Source organism: Temnothorax longispinosus, chromosome 9 (assembly GCF_030848805.1).
Source record: "Temnothorax longispinosus isolate EJ_2023e chromosome 9, Tlon_JGU_v1, whole genome shotgun sequence".
In the NCBI taxonomy this organism is placed as follows: Eukaryota; Metazoa; Arthropoda; class Insecta; order Hymenoptera; family Formicidae; genus Temnothorax; species Temnothorax longispinosus.
In genome coordinates, this window is record NC_092366.1 from 14,958,066 (window position 1) to 14,973,702 (window position 15,637).

The following is a 15,637-nucleotide window of genomic DNA, read 5'->3' on the forward strand; positions in this document are numbered from 1 at the left end:
TCGTCCGTCAGTCTATCGGGCCTATGACTTTACGTACGCGCGCATCCACGCTCGTGTGCGTTCGTCGGTAGACTTGCGGGCTGGCGGACAAGCAGGTAGATAGGTACTTACGTACGCCGAATAGAGTGCGCCGAGTCCACCTCTCTCTATGTCAGGCGACGTGTCTTAGGTTTCGCGGAAAAGATCGAACGAGCTGTACGTGAGGACGCATACGAAAGACAACGGCCGTACGATCGAACGAGGGTACCAAAGGGTACCTTCCGATTTCCCATGCGATCTCCTCCCTCTACCCAAGTAGGAGTCGTCGTGTTAGATTTCGCGACGCGACACGACGCGGAGCGGAGTCGTTCTCACGCATGTGTCGCCTCATTCTGACGGGATTTGCAGGCGGCCACGGTAACGCGATGCTATAGAGCAAACGATCTCTGCGAAGTAGGCGCCTTTTTATTTATATAAACCGAAAATTGAGAAATATCTTAACGAATTCAGTTTTCAATAGAATAGAATAATAGATAAATCTTTATATTTGCTATAATACCTTTTCCTTAATATTATTCTATGACGTATTACGTAACGCAGATTGTCCTCGAGAAAATCGTCGGGGAAGATAATCACGTACGTGTTCGACTCGCAGCGGAGAATCAATCTCGCTAATTGACCAAGCCAAGGAACACGCGGTAGATAGAGCGTCGCGCCGTAATTGAAAAACGTGGCGACGTCGAGGAACGCAATGGGCCGCTTTTGCGGCCGGTGATTCTGGTTCGTTCGCCAGAGATTCCGTCCGGCGCGGTGCACCGTCCGGTCGCGTTGCGTCGTCTCTTTCTCTCTTTCTCTCGGTAGCGCATTCCCTTTGGCGACGGAAATCTCCGTTCTGTAATCCCGGCGGCCGTCCTCGCTTCCCAATTAGCCGGATGGCTAATAAATCTCGCGGTGTACCCAGAACTGCAGAAAGACTCTCTTCGAGCGAGAGGGTAGGATCGGGAATGAGAGAAAGGGCAAAAGCGGTACTGCGAGAGGTAGGACTGAGAAGAGGACTGAGGAGAAAGAGGAGACGACAGGAGGGAGAGGATCCCGTCGTTGTTGTCGTCGTCGTCGTCTTCGTTGGACGAAGAGACCGCTCGTAGAGGAGAGGCGTCCACTATTCGCGAGGGCACAAGGCCAAGTGCAACGGCGCGCCTTCTTCCCGCTTGGCGGAACCAAAGTGGAAACGCCGCGGACGGGCGATATGCTGATGATCGTGCTGGTAGTGCTGGTAGTGGTGCGTTACCTGCATAATATAACGCGAGTCTGTGGGATACGCGCGCGCTACGCCTCGCATTAAATACTCGCCTCGACTGTCCGACCGCGTTCCACGTTGCTCCACGAATGTGCTTCACTTCGGACTCGGGACAACGTAATGCGTCCCTTATCGCACGTAATCGACATTCGTTTGCGAGGTACATCGCGATATCGGAAGTAAAGTTCAAAATCAATTCCTGCCGTCCGCGCAGAAAATAAATTATTTAGAAACGATAGAAATGTATTTAACTGTAAATTCTTTTGCACATATTCTGATGTTACGTTGTATTATATGTGATACCTTCTACAAGTTCGTATAGAAACGGCGAATCAAAGTACTCCCGGAGAAAATCGCGAATCGGAGAGACACTGCACGCTGCCAGCGGGTTCGTACAGAGACGGTCTCGACAGCCTTTCGAGAGAAAGGAGGAACAGGGAAAGAGAGAGAGAGAGAGAGAGAGAGAGAGAGAGAGAGAGAGAGAGAGAGAGAGAGAGAGAGAGAGCAAGGACAGAGAAAAAGAGAGAGGGACGAGTTTGGTATGCGCTTCGCGCAGCGGGTTCACACACGACCGGCCCAAAGGAGAGGACCTCGGGGCCCTCGCCGTTTCCTCCATCCACACGCTCGTCGAGCCCCCCGTGGACGCGGAGACACTCCAATGCGAAGAAGCATCGTCTCCAAGTGACAAAAAAGCGTGGCGACATTTTTTCCTCTCGTGTACCCACCTTGCCTTTCATTCCCCCTCTCCCCCCGCCCTCCCGCTGCCTCACGTGTAACACGCCGTTGCATTCTGCACCTGCCTGTGTTTGCGCACGTCCACCCACTGATGCCGACACGTGCGTGCGGATGCGTATACAATAACATAAACGCGGTCAAATGTAAATCTTGCAAAGAAGAGGGAGACGGCAGGAGGGGAAAACACCATGATTGCAACCATCCTCGGGGCGATCGCATAAAGAGAGCAATTTCGGAGCGGCGAGAGAACAAGGAGGACCGGTTCGCGCGCACGGAAGTTTCGACAAATCGGCTGCGCTTCCGCATTAAAAACGTGCAATTTATGCGTTCCCCGGTGAACCTCGCCGCGCGATGAATCCCGGCTTCAATGGGCACCCGTTGATCCGCCCGGGAGCCTACTATACTCTCGTCGAGGAGGAAATCGTGCGCGTTCTCGTGATTAAAAAAAATTACGCGACTCTGTTGGACGTTCCTCGTCTGCGTCTCTCCTTCGTTCTTCTTTAACGCAGCTTAACTACTTAACTATTTCTCGCGTAACTCGCGTAATAATTAATTCACAAAGGTTTTTATCTTGCATCTTATTCTCATCATTTCCGTTTAACGCCAGGTTTCTCATGTTTCACGACTTTTACAACTAAACCAAATTTTCAATTATATATGTATAATCGTATTTGGTCCTAATTCAGATAATCATGTTTAATTTCGGCAATCTCTTACTCGTTTATCGTTGAGTTTTATTAAATTATTCAGCATTTTATTTTGCAGTTAATTAATTTTTCTTCCCCTTCTATCTTGCGATCTCTAATACTCATCGCCGATATTATTTTGAGAAAGCGATCTACGAGAACATAAAGCGCGCAAGTAAGTCATTTACCTATCGTAAAAATAAGTCTAATAACGATCAAACGATGCAGGGAGAGGAGATATCGTGCTCAACAATCGATGACAAATTGTACAGGTCATTATATCGACAGCGTGGCTATTATGTTAATGGAATTAAGATTAATATCGGCGTGTACGTCGGAAGTACCACAAGTGTGTGTGTCGCTGTAATCACTGATTTTCGTAGAGAGAAATTGTCTTCGCCAAGAGCCGATCAGTCGGGAGCTGGCAATCAGGAAATCTTTAATTCGCGCGAACGTAAATCTCGATGGCGGGGAACCGATGAGGCTGGCCTTTCATGATTGTAACCCCGCGGGCGATCGGTGCAAAGAGAGCAATTTCGGATCGTCCGTTTCTCCCCCTTCCCCTCCCGAAGACCGGTTTGCACGGAAGTTTTGACAAATTGCTCGCGCTTCCGCATTCGAAATGGTGCAATTTACGTTGCGATTAGATAAAAAGACTCGGCGACGCGCAGGGATGCGCGACGCGAACGGCCGCTCGCGATGTAAATCCCGCGAGCGTTATTCATTATTCGCGTTAGCGTCGCGTATTAACGGCACTAATATATTTGAACAACCGTAGGTGCCGCTCGCGGGCTTAGCGCAGTTTATTCATGACGCTATTAAGTGCACGGCGCAGCCGGCGATTCTGCGAGCGGCATTAGACGAAACAAAACGCTAAAAGTTGTCTCCTTGTAAAGTAGAGATTATTGTAACTGTATTATTATGTTTAATAACTAGTAGAAATGTTTTCAGCTTTCGATATTAATGACACAAAAATAAGAGATAAATAATTTGAAGATTTATTTCCATAAGCTTCAAAGAAACATTTTAAAATATTTAAAAAATATTTTATGTCACACGTGCATGGAAAGTGGCCCATTACGCACGCGACGCGTGCGTGATAGACTACTTTCCACGCACTTGCAACATAAAATAGAGTGTGTAACACGTGTGTTAAGTTGAAAATTGGACGTGCGGGTGATCGCACTCGCCTCCGGCTCGTGCGTCCACTCCGCACGTCCAATTTCCATCTTACAGCATTTATTACACAAATAACTATTTCAATATACCTCCACTCTTCTCAATGTTATTTTTGAAAAAGTATGATATTTTGTTTCAGAGATATTCACTCGTAATCAAATATATGGAATTTCTTTCAACCCTTGACCATGTTTCGAAGCCGATTAAAAAAATACGTGTGTACTTTACGCGCGGGTATATCCAAAACTCGTAAAAATCGGTAAGGGACGTCCCCTTGTGAGAAAGAAAAGCAGAATACAAGAGTCAATTTCGAATTGTGCTCGTAGTTTTAAAACACGTGGTAGGTTGAAAGGTAGGCAACGAAGATATCGGCGAGAATGGAAAACGCTTATAAGGCCGCGGGGCTCGTTTTCGAGACGCGGATGTACACCTGTTAGGCCCCCTGACTCACGTCATTCGATCCCCGTGGCGTTCCCGCGACGCGTCTTCGAACGGGCTCCTTCATTTTCGTTCCTCTCTCTGCTCCCCACCGTTCCTGTTGCCGACCGCCGCCGCCTCTTACGAGTCTTACGTGATGAATGCCGCTCGGCCGAGAACATCGTTTATCATTATATGTCCATTATCGAAACTACGATTGTCGGAATTAATCACGAGAAAAGAGGATTAAACGTGCCGTATGTAGACACACACGGTTTCCAATTCAATTCGGAGAGACTCTTTCTCTTTTGTGTTTCGCCTAACTGTACGCCAATGCCACACTTAAGAGACAATTTTCATAATTGAAACCTCTATTTTAGTCGAAACTTTCCGCAGTCGAGACAGCCATTGCGTATCGCAAATTTACAACTAGCTGTCCTTTTACGTAATATATCAATTAACCGTGGCACAACTAAAACCACAAAAGAAATCGCTGAACTATTTCGGTCATTTAGTACGCGCGTTATTTTTAGAGGACAATTCTACAGCGTCCACGTGGATCCAGCGGCGGCGTCTCGTGATGCTCCACCATTCATAGTGGCGCCCCGATTGCAGACATTGTACGCGCGGGTATCTGTATGTGTTCCGATGCGTTCAACACAACCGGCCAGTCGTGCGTGCCGCTGCATACAAAACGCGCAGACAGGTCGCATGTATACGCGCACCACCGCATGTGAATCGTATAGTCGAGTTCATATAGAGTCGCATTGGCAACGGTCGAACGACAAGGAGAAATTATCGAGAACGAACGGGGGATAAGGGGAAAAAGATGGGAGAACGATTCGCAGAGAACAAGAGAGAAGGAGAGAGAAGGAGAGATCGAGTCACGAGGAGATGTGTGGCCGGAGAAAGGAGACACGGAGCACACTTGGTTCGAAGATGCATATAGCTCCGAGGTGGATTGTGTAAAAGCTCGACCGTATATTCTCTCATCTCGCCGATCGCTTCCCGTGCTATTATGCGATCGCCGAAGATAGGAGAGAGAGAAAGAGAGAGAAAGAGAAAGAGAGAGAGAGAGAGAGAGAGAGAGAGAGAGAGAGAGAGAGAGATGCCTATCCCATCCCGTATTCCTTACATTGGTATTGAAATTAGAAGCAGGGAAAGTCGGCGACGGCGACGACGGACGATTACAATGTTTGACGTTGTTGCTATCGCGACCGCATCACGTTCACGTAAACTAGGTCGCTATTAGAAAACTCTTGCGATTGCCGGCGATATCCGCATATGTAACTTATTGAAAGTTATATAGATGGATGGCCTAGTATCTGAGACTATCAGTAACGTCTAACCATTATACCATGTTTCTTCATCTGTTAGACTCAACGATCCAATTATTTTACCGTGATGAGTATCGCGTATATGAAACTCTACGAATTTGAATCGCAATTTTCGCACGTACGCGCGACTGGTTTGCGCGTGTTAAAGTCGAGAAATCGTTTACAAATTATTTTTCGATTTCGAGCGCGAAACGAGCGATTTTATATTGAAAATCTTCGCGAATGGACGCGCGATCAAGGCACCGACTTCGTTCGGATGAGAATTATAAGATGGGAATCGTAGGATTTGTATTAGTAAGAGAGGAGGACTTCTCGGATGCTCTCTCAAGCCAGCCTCTCGCTAAGCGCAGGTGGCATTCGGTAGCCTGCGCGCGCCTGCGAGTGCTCGCCGCTCACTCGACGTGTCTCGGTGCCTGGTCGAGAGGACGAGATTATATATACCGTATTCAATCAGCGGAGACGATAATGACGGCATTATCCGCGGAAGGACGATGAAAGTCAGGCAGTTTACCGTTTTCCACGGTGGGTACCACGTGAAAACCGTTCTATGGCTATTACATTCACGACGCACGAGTACGCGAGATACCGAGGCATCCGGGCTTTTATCTCTCCGCGCCTCTTATTCCCCTTCGACCCCTTATTTCGACGTATATTTCGTTGTGCGCAAACATGCCCACATTCTCGCGCACCTGTATGCTTTCCATATATATATTTTTCTTTATTACGCAGCAACGGCATAATTGAATTAGACCGGCGAAGCGCTAAATGATCGAAGGTAGCGCGTCGAAAGCGGGATGAGGAGAAATACTTCACGAAAGGGAAGCAATTTAAGGGTTTTTCTGTTTATATCCTTCGTCGTGGCGGCGGTTCTTCGAGAAGAGAGGAAAAGAGAGAGAGAGAGATAGGTGAAAAAACAGAAAAAGAGAACAGGGCCTTAGAGCCCCTTTGTCGCGCGATGGGTCGCCTCTCGGAAGATAGCCGCGAGCGAGTTATGAAATATACAAACAGAAAGACTGGCGCTCTTCAAACAACTCACGACGACGCGGACGCGTGTAGGTAGATACAACGGGTGCGTTTTTTCTCGAGCGTGGTACCCTTCAGGACCCGTCAGGCACCCACCGAACCCATCGTCGTCTGAAGGAGGCACTTTCGACGGTCCTGTGAGTATACCCGGTCTCGCGAGAGCACGCCTCGCCTGCGCACTCCAGGCATCACTTGAGAGGACTGTTTGGGCATCCTCGAAATCGCTCGTACATTATGCCGTAATTACGTTAGACGACGACGACGGCGGTCTGGTCGTAGGTGGTGCGCTACTAATTGGGTACCGACAAGACGACTCTCCCGGCTCCCAAGAAGGACGGGAATTTTTCTAGTGCACGATAATGTACATAATTATTTAAATAGATAGAGCGTTTTACGTTAACGTTGCAACAATGAAGTATTTAAATGTTATTTTTCAAGTCGCATAATTTCTACACGCTTTCCTTCATTATCTTTTAAATACGAGACAATTATCTCGCGAAATTATCTGGCGTGACACCTTGTAGAAAACTCGCGATTTTCGAGCATTACAAAATTCGTATGCAAAACCGTCGGCTCTTCACGGTCGAGCGAACTGATTCCGTGTGCCGCGGAAAAAAGCGACAAGGTAAATTCAACGTGGGTGAACGATCGTAAAAATTTCGCAGCGAGAGTTCACCGAGAGAGCGTGGTGAGAAAGAGGAACGCAGCGGGAGAGATGGAGGAACTGACGATGAGGAGTTGCCAAGCGACTGGAACCAAACTGGAATTCTACGCAACGACTCGCGCGGATGGGAGACCAGCGGACCGGAAATCCCTCGCGCGGATTCGATAGCTCTCTCTCTCTCGCCGTGTAAGACAAAGGAAATCGGGGGCTAGAAATTCGCGATTCATCCGACCGGCGATATAATGCGAGTTATAAGCGCACGGACTCTTACTCGCCGCTGGTCGTTAGCCTTATACGTTGCGAAAGAGCGGCGCCGTTCGCCATTCGCGATTCACACTCGGCCAGCTTTCGGCGATTTCGAGAATGGGAGCTCGAAACGGGAAAAGAAGGTAATCGCCGTGGTATATCCACACATACACACACCTACATACATATATTTACAGTGGCCCCCGGGGGCGGCGTCGCTAATGAGACGCCGCCGTTCTCCGTCGGCGTCGTGTCACGGCGTCGATGATAAATGATCCTAGTGGCGGCCGATTCGTAAGCCCGAATGTGTCGTCCCCTCGTTACGACTTCATCCTCTCCGCCCGTTCGTCTTTCGGCGCGACGTTCATTGTGCCGGTGACCAAACAAAATTACGGTCCCATGTACACCGTGCGGCGTCATTAATCGCGGGACATCGAATTAAGCCTCGTCGCCTCGTGCGTTATACGCGCGGTGTAACGGCGACCGGTTGGGATTTTCAGCCGACGTTCGCGCGTTCTCACGGATATTAGGTAGTGCCGCGCGTGTTTCGGCACTCGAACGACTCTCGGACTGCCTCTCGACGTGTATTTAGCGATTAAATGCGATTGTCTGATTTCTCATCTGACAGCGTCAACATTGGATTCGTATTAAACAAACAATATTAGCGAACGTCATAAATGAGAAAGTACTTGTCATAGTAATACTCATAAATCAAAATTAAATATCGAACATGTTCGCGAAATCTTTTTAACATGAGATTGCGCAACGTTTATATTGCACCATGAGGGGAAAATGCGAATAACAATTAATGCTTAAAAAAACAGAAGCTCAGAGGCTGTAGGCTGTTGCGAAATAACGACTCACCGTCCATCGGAAAGTAAAGTGGAGTTGCAGAGTGACGGGGTCGGTGAGGGTGAAAGTGTTCGGGCCGAGGGCGTGACTAGATACGTTGCCGAAGCTACAGGAGCCGATGGCGGTGACGTTCGACTGGTACTCCTTGAGGCAGAGCCAGAAGGCTGTCGAGCAGGGCGTCGTGCAGGGCGGGAATTCTGTTTTTCCGCCGCCGCCTCCCCCGCCGCAACATCTACCGTCCACCAGGGTGCCCCTGTTGTTCGTCAGCGAGAGGATCTGCACCTCGAAGTATCCACTCGCGGTTGTTGCCTGCAACACAGCAGATAAAAACTTAAAATTAACTCAACTTGTTAGATTATTTCGTGTTTTGATTCTCATATTATTATCGTGATAATATTATATTATGTTGAATATACGTCTTCTAATAGAAGAAAACGCTTTTAAGATCAAAGAACTTCTGCCGTCTCAGATAAAACAATCTATGCCTAGATGCTACACATATATGCTATAAGAGTTGCATAACGACTTGTTATAAGTACGGAATTACTTGTTTCTCACTAACTTGTTAGGAGTTTGTTTCATAAATCGTGAAATTTAGAGAAAATGAAGCGTAAGTGAGAGAGGGGAAGAAATGAGGAACCTCTTCTAATATTATGAAAGACTTTTTCGTTAAATTCGGTTCCCGCTTTTGCGCCAAGCGCGGGAACCTGAAAAGGCCTCGGGTTACTGTCCATTATTGCGTATCGTGGAAACGGAAATCTCATGTTAGCATCTCAGGACAAAGAGAGAGAGGGAGAGAGAAAGACAGAGGCCTCAGGCGAATGCATCGAATACAGCAGCAGTAGCAGCTTCGGGCCAATCTCGGAAAAGAAATCGAGCAGTTTCGAAACTGCAATCACGGCCGGGCAATTTTCGAGCTCGCCGCGATACTGCGTGCCGTTACGCGCGATACGCATCACACATTCTACATCCTATAAGTATAATGAATGATTACTTTTTCCTAACCCGTTGCGAATCTGAGTTCCTGATACGCAAATTCGGATAACAACAAGCAGTTTAATAGTAATCCGAATATACCAAATATATAAACATGTGTCAAGACAGAAATAAAAATTAAATATATATTCACAATTTGTCTTATTTTAATCTCCCTTTTTTATTTTGTGATAATACATTGTCTAATTGTTTAGAATCGATTAGGAATACCTACTTTTAGAAATTAACGTGGTAACGATAGTCTATACAAAACTGCTTTCTCGAGAAAGTGACGTTGTTATAGTTTAAATTCACTTAAAGAGCTATGAGTAGGAGTATGGGATTGCACTGTACACCGCGAGTGCGTGTATAGGGTATGTTCGACACGGTGCATGCACGTGTTCGTGCACGTGTGTATACGTATACACGGCACACGTAATTATCGTAAGAGTAAGATCGAAGGTAGAAAGCGCAAAGGATCGTCTGCTGGCCTTTGCTTTCCATAACGCGTTTCCCTTTACGTTATATAAGCCCGTCTCTCGCGAATGACATTTTAACGGGTCGGCACGGCGGGCGCTGAGCTCCCGCGGCTCCGGTTCGGGAGACGTCGGGGATAAATCAGAGAATAATTGAAAAGCAAAACTATAGGTACCTCGGCGATCGTCCGCGTGACGATAATCGCGCGCGGTTCAAGAAAGGCGGAGGAGAGAAGGAGCCGATAACACAATGGAATTCGTAACGAATCAGATCTTTTGTACGTTCGGACAATACGCGCGCACGGCAGGTGAATAGAAATTCGTCCAAGTAGACAAGCCGCGTAATTTCGCCGCCTTTGACTCGCATAACGACATTAACGACACGCGTGGTAATGTACACTTGCAGCAATTTGGAGAAATTGTTAGAAGAAAATGGCTATCATTATTTACGAAATAAATTCAATACCTCAATAACAGTTGAATCGTATTTAGAGAAGATTCAAAATATTGCAATCTGCGAGGCAATCCGCTCCATCGTGCATCACTCCGCGGTGGAACGCACGGAAGGAGGCTCGTTTCAATAAATTTCAAACGAGCGTTTTGTGCTTTACGATCAAGCTGTTGATCGCGAAGACGACCTCGCGTATATGCGATCCCATCGCCGTAAAAATAGTATCGCGATTTATCCTCGCGTTAACCCGACCCATTCGGCAATAGTAATAACTATCCCCGCAGCATCATGCACGTCTATTAACATCGCCCGGTGCTTTTTGTATGTCGAGAAATAAAAGATAAATCTCCCTCCCTCCCTCTCTCTCTTTCTCTTTTTCTTTTTCTTCGATTAGTGTCGTGTCATAAGACGACGTTCGACGTCAACGTCATCGTCGTTGCCGTCGTCGTCGCGGTTCGCGTTTACGTCCGACGACCGACGTCCGTACGGCGATAAATCCCGTCGGTACGAGTTTCCGAGTGCGCGCGGTGACGAGAGCCGCGCGTTTGTTTGGAAAGCGAACGCTGTGTGTAACGACGCGCGCGTACGCGTTTTATTAGCCGAGCATACTTATTCTGGAGGCTCTCTCGGCTTCGTCGGTAACCTCCTGCCTCCGTGCGGTCCAGCGATAGAAACTCTCTCTCTCTCTTTTTCTCTCTTTCTCTTGCTGGCGAGCGAACGCGCGTGAGCGTTTGCAAACGCGCGCTCCGCAAACTTTGCACAGTCCGCTCACGTGCCGACGAGAAATTGTCGGACGACAAGCAAGCTGGAGATGCTTTAGGTTAGCCGACGCGGAAGAGCCTTTCCGACGCAGTCGCGGATGGACGCTTACGGAGCCTCGACTGGGAGATGCTCAAGAGAATCGCTCGCGGACGCGACCAGAATTTGGTGGCTCGACGAAATTTCGGCACCAGATTGAAAAATGTGTTCCCCTAATATTTCGACAACGCTTTCATTTTTTCTCATAAAATAATTCCACGATATATTAGTGTTGTAAACGTTATGTAATGCTGTAATAATCAGTGATATGTTGTACTTATCGTGTTGTAAATAAAAAATGTATGAAAAGTTAAAGTGTACTAATGATGTTGTATAACGTAGTATATATTAAGGACTCTATTCCAGTTTCTTCCTATATATAAGATTCCAGCCAAAGTCTGTATCTCAGATTCTCTCATCGAGGTCGACCGCCACCCAACGATAATTGAAGTTTCTCGGGGCTGCCGAGGTGTAATAAAAGTGGAGACACCTCGTATTAACGATCGCTTCCTTTATCCTGGTACCGCGCCTTCTATCTGCGAAGCGATTATTTCTTTCGTCTTTCGCAGCGACGCTCGCTTTCGCGGTTATTAGGTTGAAAGTTCATCCCTTTCTAACTATATTATACGTCATTATAATAACTTCATTGTCCATTAAACAGGTTTTCACAATTTACATTTAAAAAATAAGATTTTTTAAATTATGCATGATATTCTTACCTTCTCAATGACGAAATCGAAGGAGATATTTTTGGAAAATGTTTGAAATTTAATTCTTTCCTAACGATGAACATACCTATCTGGCGGTCCAGTCTAAGTTTCGGAAACTATTAAGTTAAATTTTTAATAAAAAGAAAAATTAACTTAAGGCTCTCGATAATAAATTGTGGTACTAAAGAGCTATGAGAGTACAACGCGTAATTTTATAGATTAAAAGTAATTTACTTTAATTTTTACAAGATAATATTCCGGATAATATTTCGGCATCACATTGAGCCATTTTCAACGTTGTAAAAATTAGTAATAACTATTTCTCACGTTGCCCGTTTTGATCACATGATGAAAAAGTGTTCATCAAAAGAGACATCTTATTCTCGTTGCGAGTGTGCACATCTTTGTAACCTGTCGCAACGTTAGCCGCGCGCGCGCGCGCGCGCGCGCGCGCGCGCGTGTGTGTGTGTGTGTGTGTGAATATACACGAGATGAACAAAATGATGGCCTTCAGTATATGTAGTAGCGAGTTGCACGTGAGTTGTGTGTGCGCGTTCGCTCGCGCGGCGGTCGGTTGGTCGGTCAGCGTTCGTCAGAGAAGAGCCTTTCCTTTCCGCATAACCAAGGTGCAGCGAGCCATACCTCAGTGCGCCTACTTTTATATACATTCTCGTAGAACTCGCGAAGTACGAATAATTCGCCCGGCTGGCCGAAAAAAACGCTCGCGGAACGCATACTGAGGAACGACTCTACCGTGTCCTCTTCAAGTGCGTCTTCCTCCTTCCTTTGTTCTTGCCCCTTTCCGAGGAAACTCATTTGCCGATGCAAGCCGCGTCTGCGAAAATCAGAACCTGCCGCTTTCGAAAAATTCGCTTGGCGCATTTGCACAATTTTTCTCACGCTAGATGAAAATCCGTCGCAGTTTGTAAATTTTTTCAATTTTATCGTTAAGTAATAATAAATGTATAGATAAATAATAAAGAGGTGACAATATTTATTTAAGTACAATAATATTTTCTTGCCTAATTGTAAGTCCTTCTTGCACACAATAGCAATATCGGTCGGAATCGAGGATATTGTACGAAAATGTAAGATTATAAAATTCGATGCATACCGATTTATAGTTGGTAATCATTGCACTTAACTCGAAGATAAACAAGTTTAAAAAGTGGATAAATGCAGAAAGTACGCTGTGTACAAATCGATTGTTATCAACCGATCTCATTAGGGTGCCGTAAACGAGTACGGCATATATGTAATTATGTAAATACGTAATTACACCCGGCTATGATTACGTAAACCCACGGAAGAGAAGTGTTCCTTTAATATCTTAATTGCGAATCCGCTACCGTCTGACGACGCAACGGGACGCATCGATGAAAGTACCCGTATCTTATCATTAGATGCTAACGCTAATTGAAAAACGGCGACGCGCCTGCAAAAAAATTTCCATCTAAATTAGCTAAATTAGCTAAGTACCTCGGTGTTGCCTTAAACTACTTGCAACGAACGATATCCCCGATAATCGATGCGCCCAAATAAAGAAAAAGGAATCGCGACAAGGCGCGCGGCGCAATAATCTCCTAAAATTGATTACGTAAATATAATCTCTCGTATCCTGCACATTAATAAAGCAATGGAAATTACATATTTTTTATCATCCCTTTATCTCGCCGATCATCGCGAGATCGCGAGCCAAATGGCGCGATCGATCACTCCGAATTGCAGAAGGAAAGGAAGGACAAGAGCAAGAATAGAAAATTGGCAAGAGGAAGAATAGAAGCGAGGAGCAGCAGCAGCAGCAGCATGCAGCAACAACGGCAACAGCCGCATCAGGGACTGCCGCGATTTCGGTTTCGAAAATCGTCCGGGCCTTTCATTTTATCTCTGAGCTCCCAAGTCGTAGGTAGTAATTACCGGTGGCCGCTACCTGCCCGAGTGAAATAGACCTACCGAACACCATTTAATTTTATACCGTAGAATCTGCACGGACAAATCGCTCGGGCGTGCGCGTGTGCGTGTGTGTGCGTGTCGGCCGTCCGTATACTCCGTATTGCACGTCTCGTTTCTGCACTCCGCTTCGTTGTGTGTCTCGCGCGCTCGCCTTCGCTCACGGTTTTACAGGCTTGTGTGTTGGTGCGCTGCCCCAGTGTACCACGGACTTAGGCCATGCCCCTACGGTCCATATATCTCTCTCTCCATCCTCCCTGCGAGAGATAGGGAGACCTATACTTAATATTATTTGCTACCCACTCGGCAAACCCGCCAGACTGCCTTTAACCTGACCACAAATTACCGAAATAATTAAAAAGTCTTTGCGTGGGAAGTTTCGCGAACCCCCCATCGCTTTCCCCCTTTATCATCTTGTATTGCTCGGGGTAGGCAAGAGAGATCCGAATCGAAACATCCGAGCCTGTGATTGAATATCTCTCTTACAGGTCTATTAAAGACCGGATGTTTTACTCGAGATTATGCCTCGACGCGGCGTTTCCTGCGGCATGTGTTCTTAGATACCATTTAATAAAAGGAAAAGGAATGTCATCGTGCGTCGTTCAATTTAATTGTACCTGCTTTATAGTATGTCGACGGCTTTGAAACCGTTAAGGCGCATCACGTGATTAGTAAAAATCGCTGGGCATTCGGTAAAACTGTAATCGTTAAAAGCACTGAAATTAATAATCGCGGGGATAACTCCTCGAAGTGGGCTATCATTTTCACATTCTTCCACGGCCGAGGCAATAATTTGATTTAGCCATAAAGAGCGCATTTAAGACACTCCATCGATCGGGTAATAAAATTCAAGTAATATCTACCTCCCTGTGATAATTATAAGACAGGTAGTTCCCGTTTCGCCGCCGCTTACCGGCAGAATTAAATTTTCATGAGCATATGCCTTATATTTTCCCAAACGATTAAAACAATTATAAAACCATAAAGCCGTTCCCCTCGGTCTCCTCTCTGGAAATCGAGGAGATTTATCGAGAGAACGTTTTCGCGAATGTGCGGGTACACTATATACGTCTTGCTTTTCTGATCTCAATCGGACGCGATTGACGAAGTGGGTATATCGTATTCGTCGTGGGAAGACTCATGGGAACTTGTCATCGTTGCAGCAAAACGGCAGGTCGTTATCGATGAGCTTTTGTTAGCTCCGGTCGAAAGAACGTTTGAAACCCGATCGAAGGCCGGATTGGAAAGATCGGCCGTGGTCCGCTCAGCCTAAACGTCTTCTACCTGTCTGCCTCGGAGGATCGTGGATCCGAGAAACCGGCGGCAACAGGTGTGAGTTGGGGGATTGTTTCGTTTACACGCTTTTACACGCAAGGCGTCTGTCCTGAATGCAGACAGATATATCGGTTTCGTTTCTATTAACTGATAAGTGTGCGGATGGCGTACGATAAAATCTCAATAACGATCGCTTTATTCCAGTCGAGCGATTATCGTTTCGTATATCGTTTTCCTCTTCCAAAGAGGAAGTCTGTTTCTCGCGTCCCCCGTAATTAATTCCGAGTCAGTAATTGCGACTTAATCCGGCATTCTTCGGAAATTCGTGCGTTCTTACATGATGTTTAAAATGAGCACCGAGCCAGCAATTAGAGGAAAATTTGTTCTAAAATTTCTCTATAATTTGTATCTTAAAAATTTTTTTAATATCTAAAATTAATTATAAACGAACGACCATAACAAAGTTTATGATCGTTTGCTGATACTCAATCATGAACTGCCACTGCGGGCGTTACTCTCGAATTTACAAAATCATAACCTTGTAAATCGCGTTTTGTCCTGGCTCGTCGATTATATTTCGCGGTTAC

General features: G+C 46.3%; 1 protein-coding gene across 1 annotated transcript in view; it reads right to left on the reverse strand.

The window, feature by feature from the left end:
• The window catches only part of Ser (protein serrate), a 42,548-nt gene that overhangs the window by 16,242 nt on the left and 10,669 nt on the right, over nucleotides 1-15,637 (reverse strand). The window contains exon 2 of the mRNA XM_071788848.1: nucleotides 8,428-8,724. Coding sequence (XP_071644949.1) covers nucleotides 8,428-8,724 — 297 coding nt within the window. The remainder of the gene's footprint in view (nucleotides 1-8,427; nucleotides 8,725-15,637) is intronic.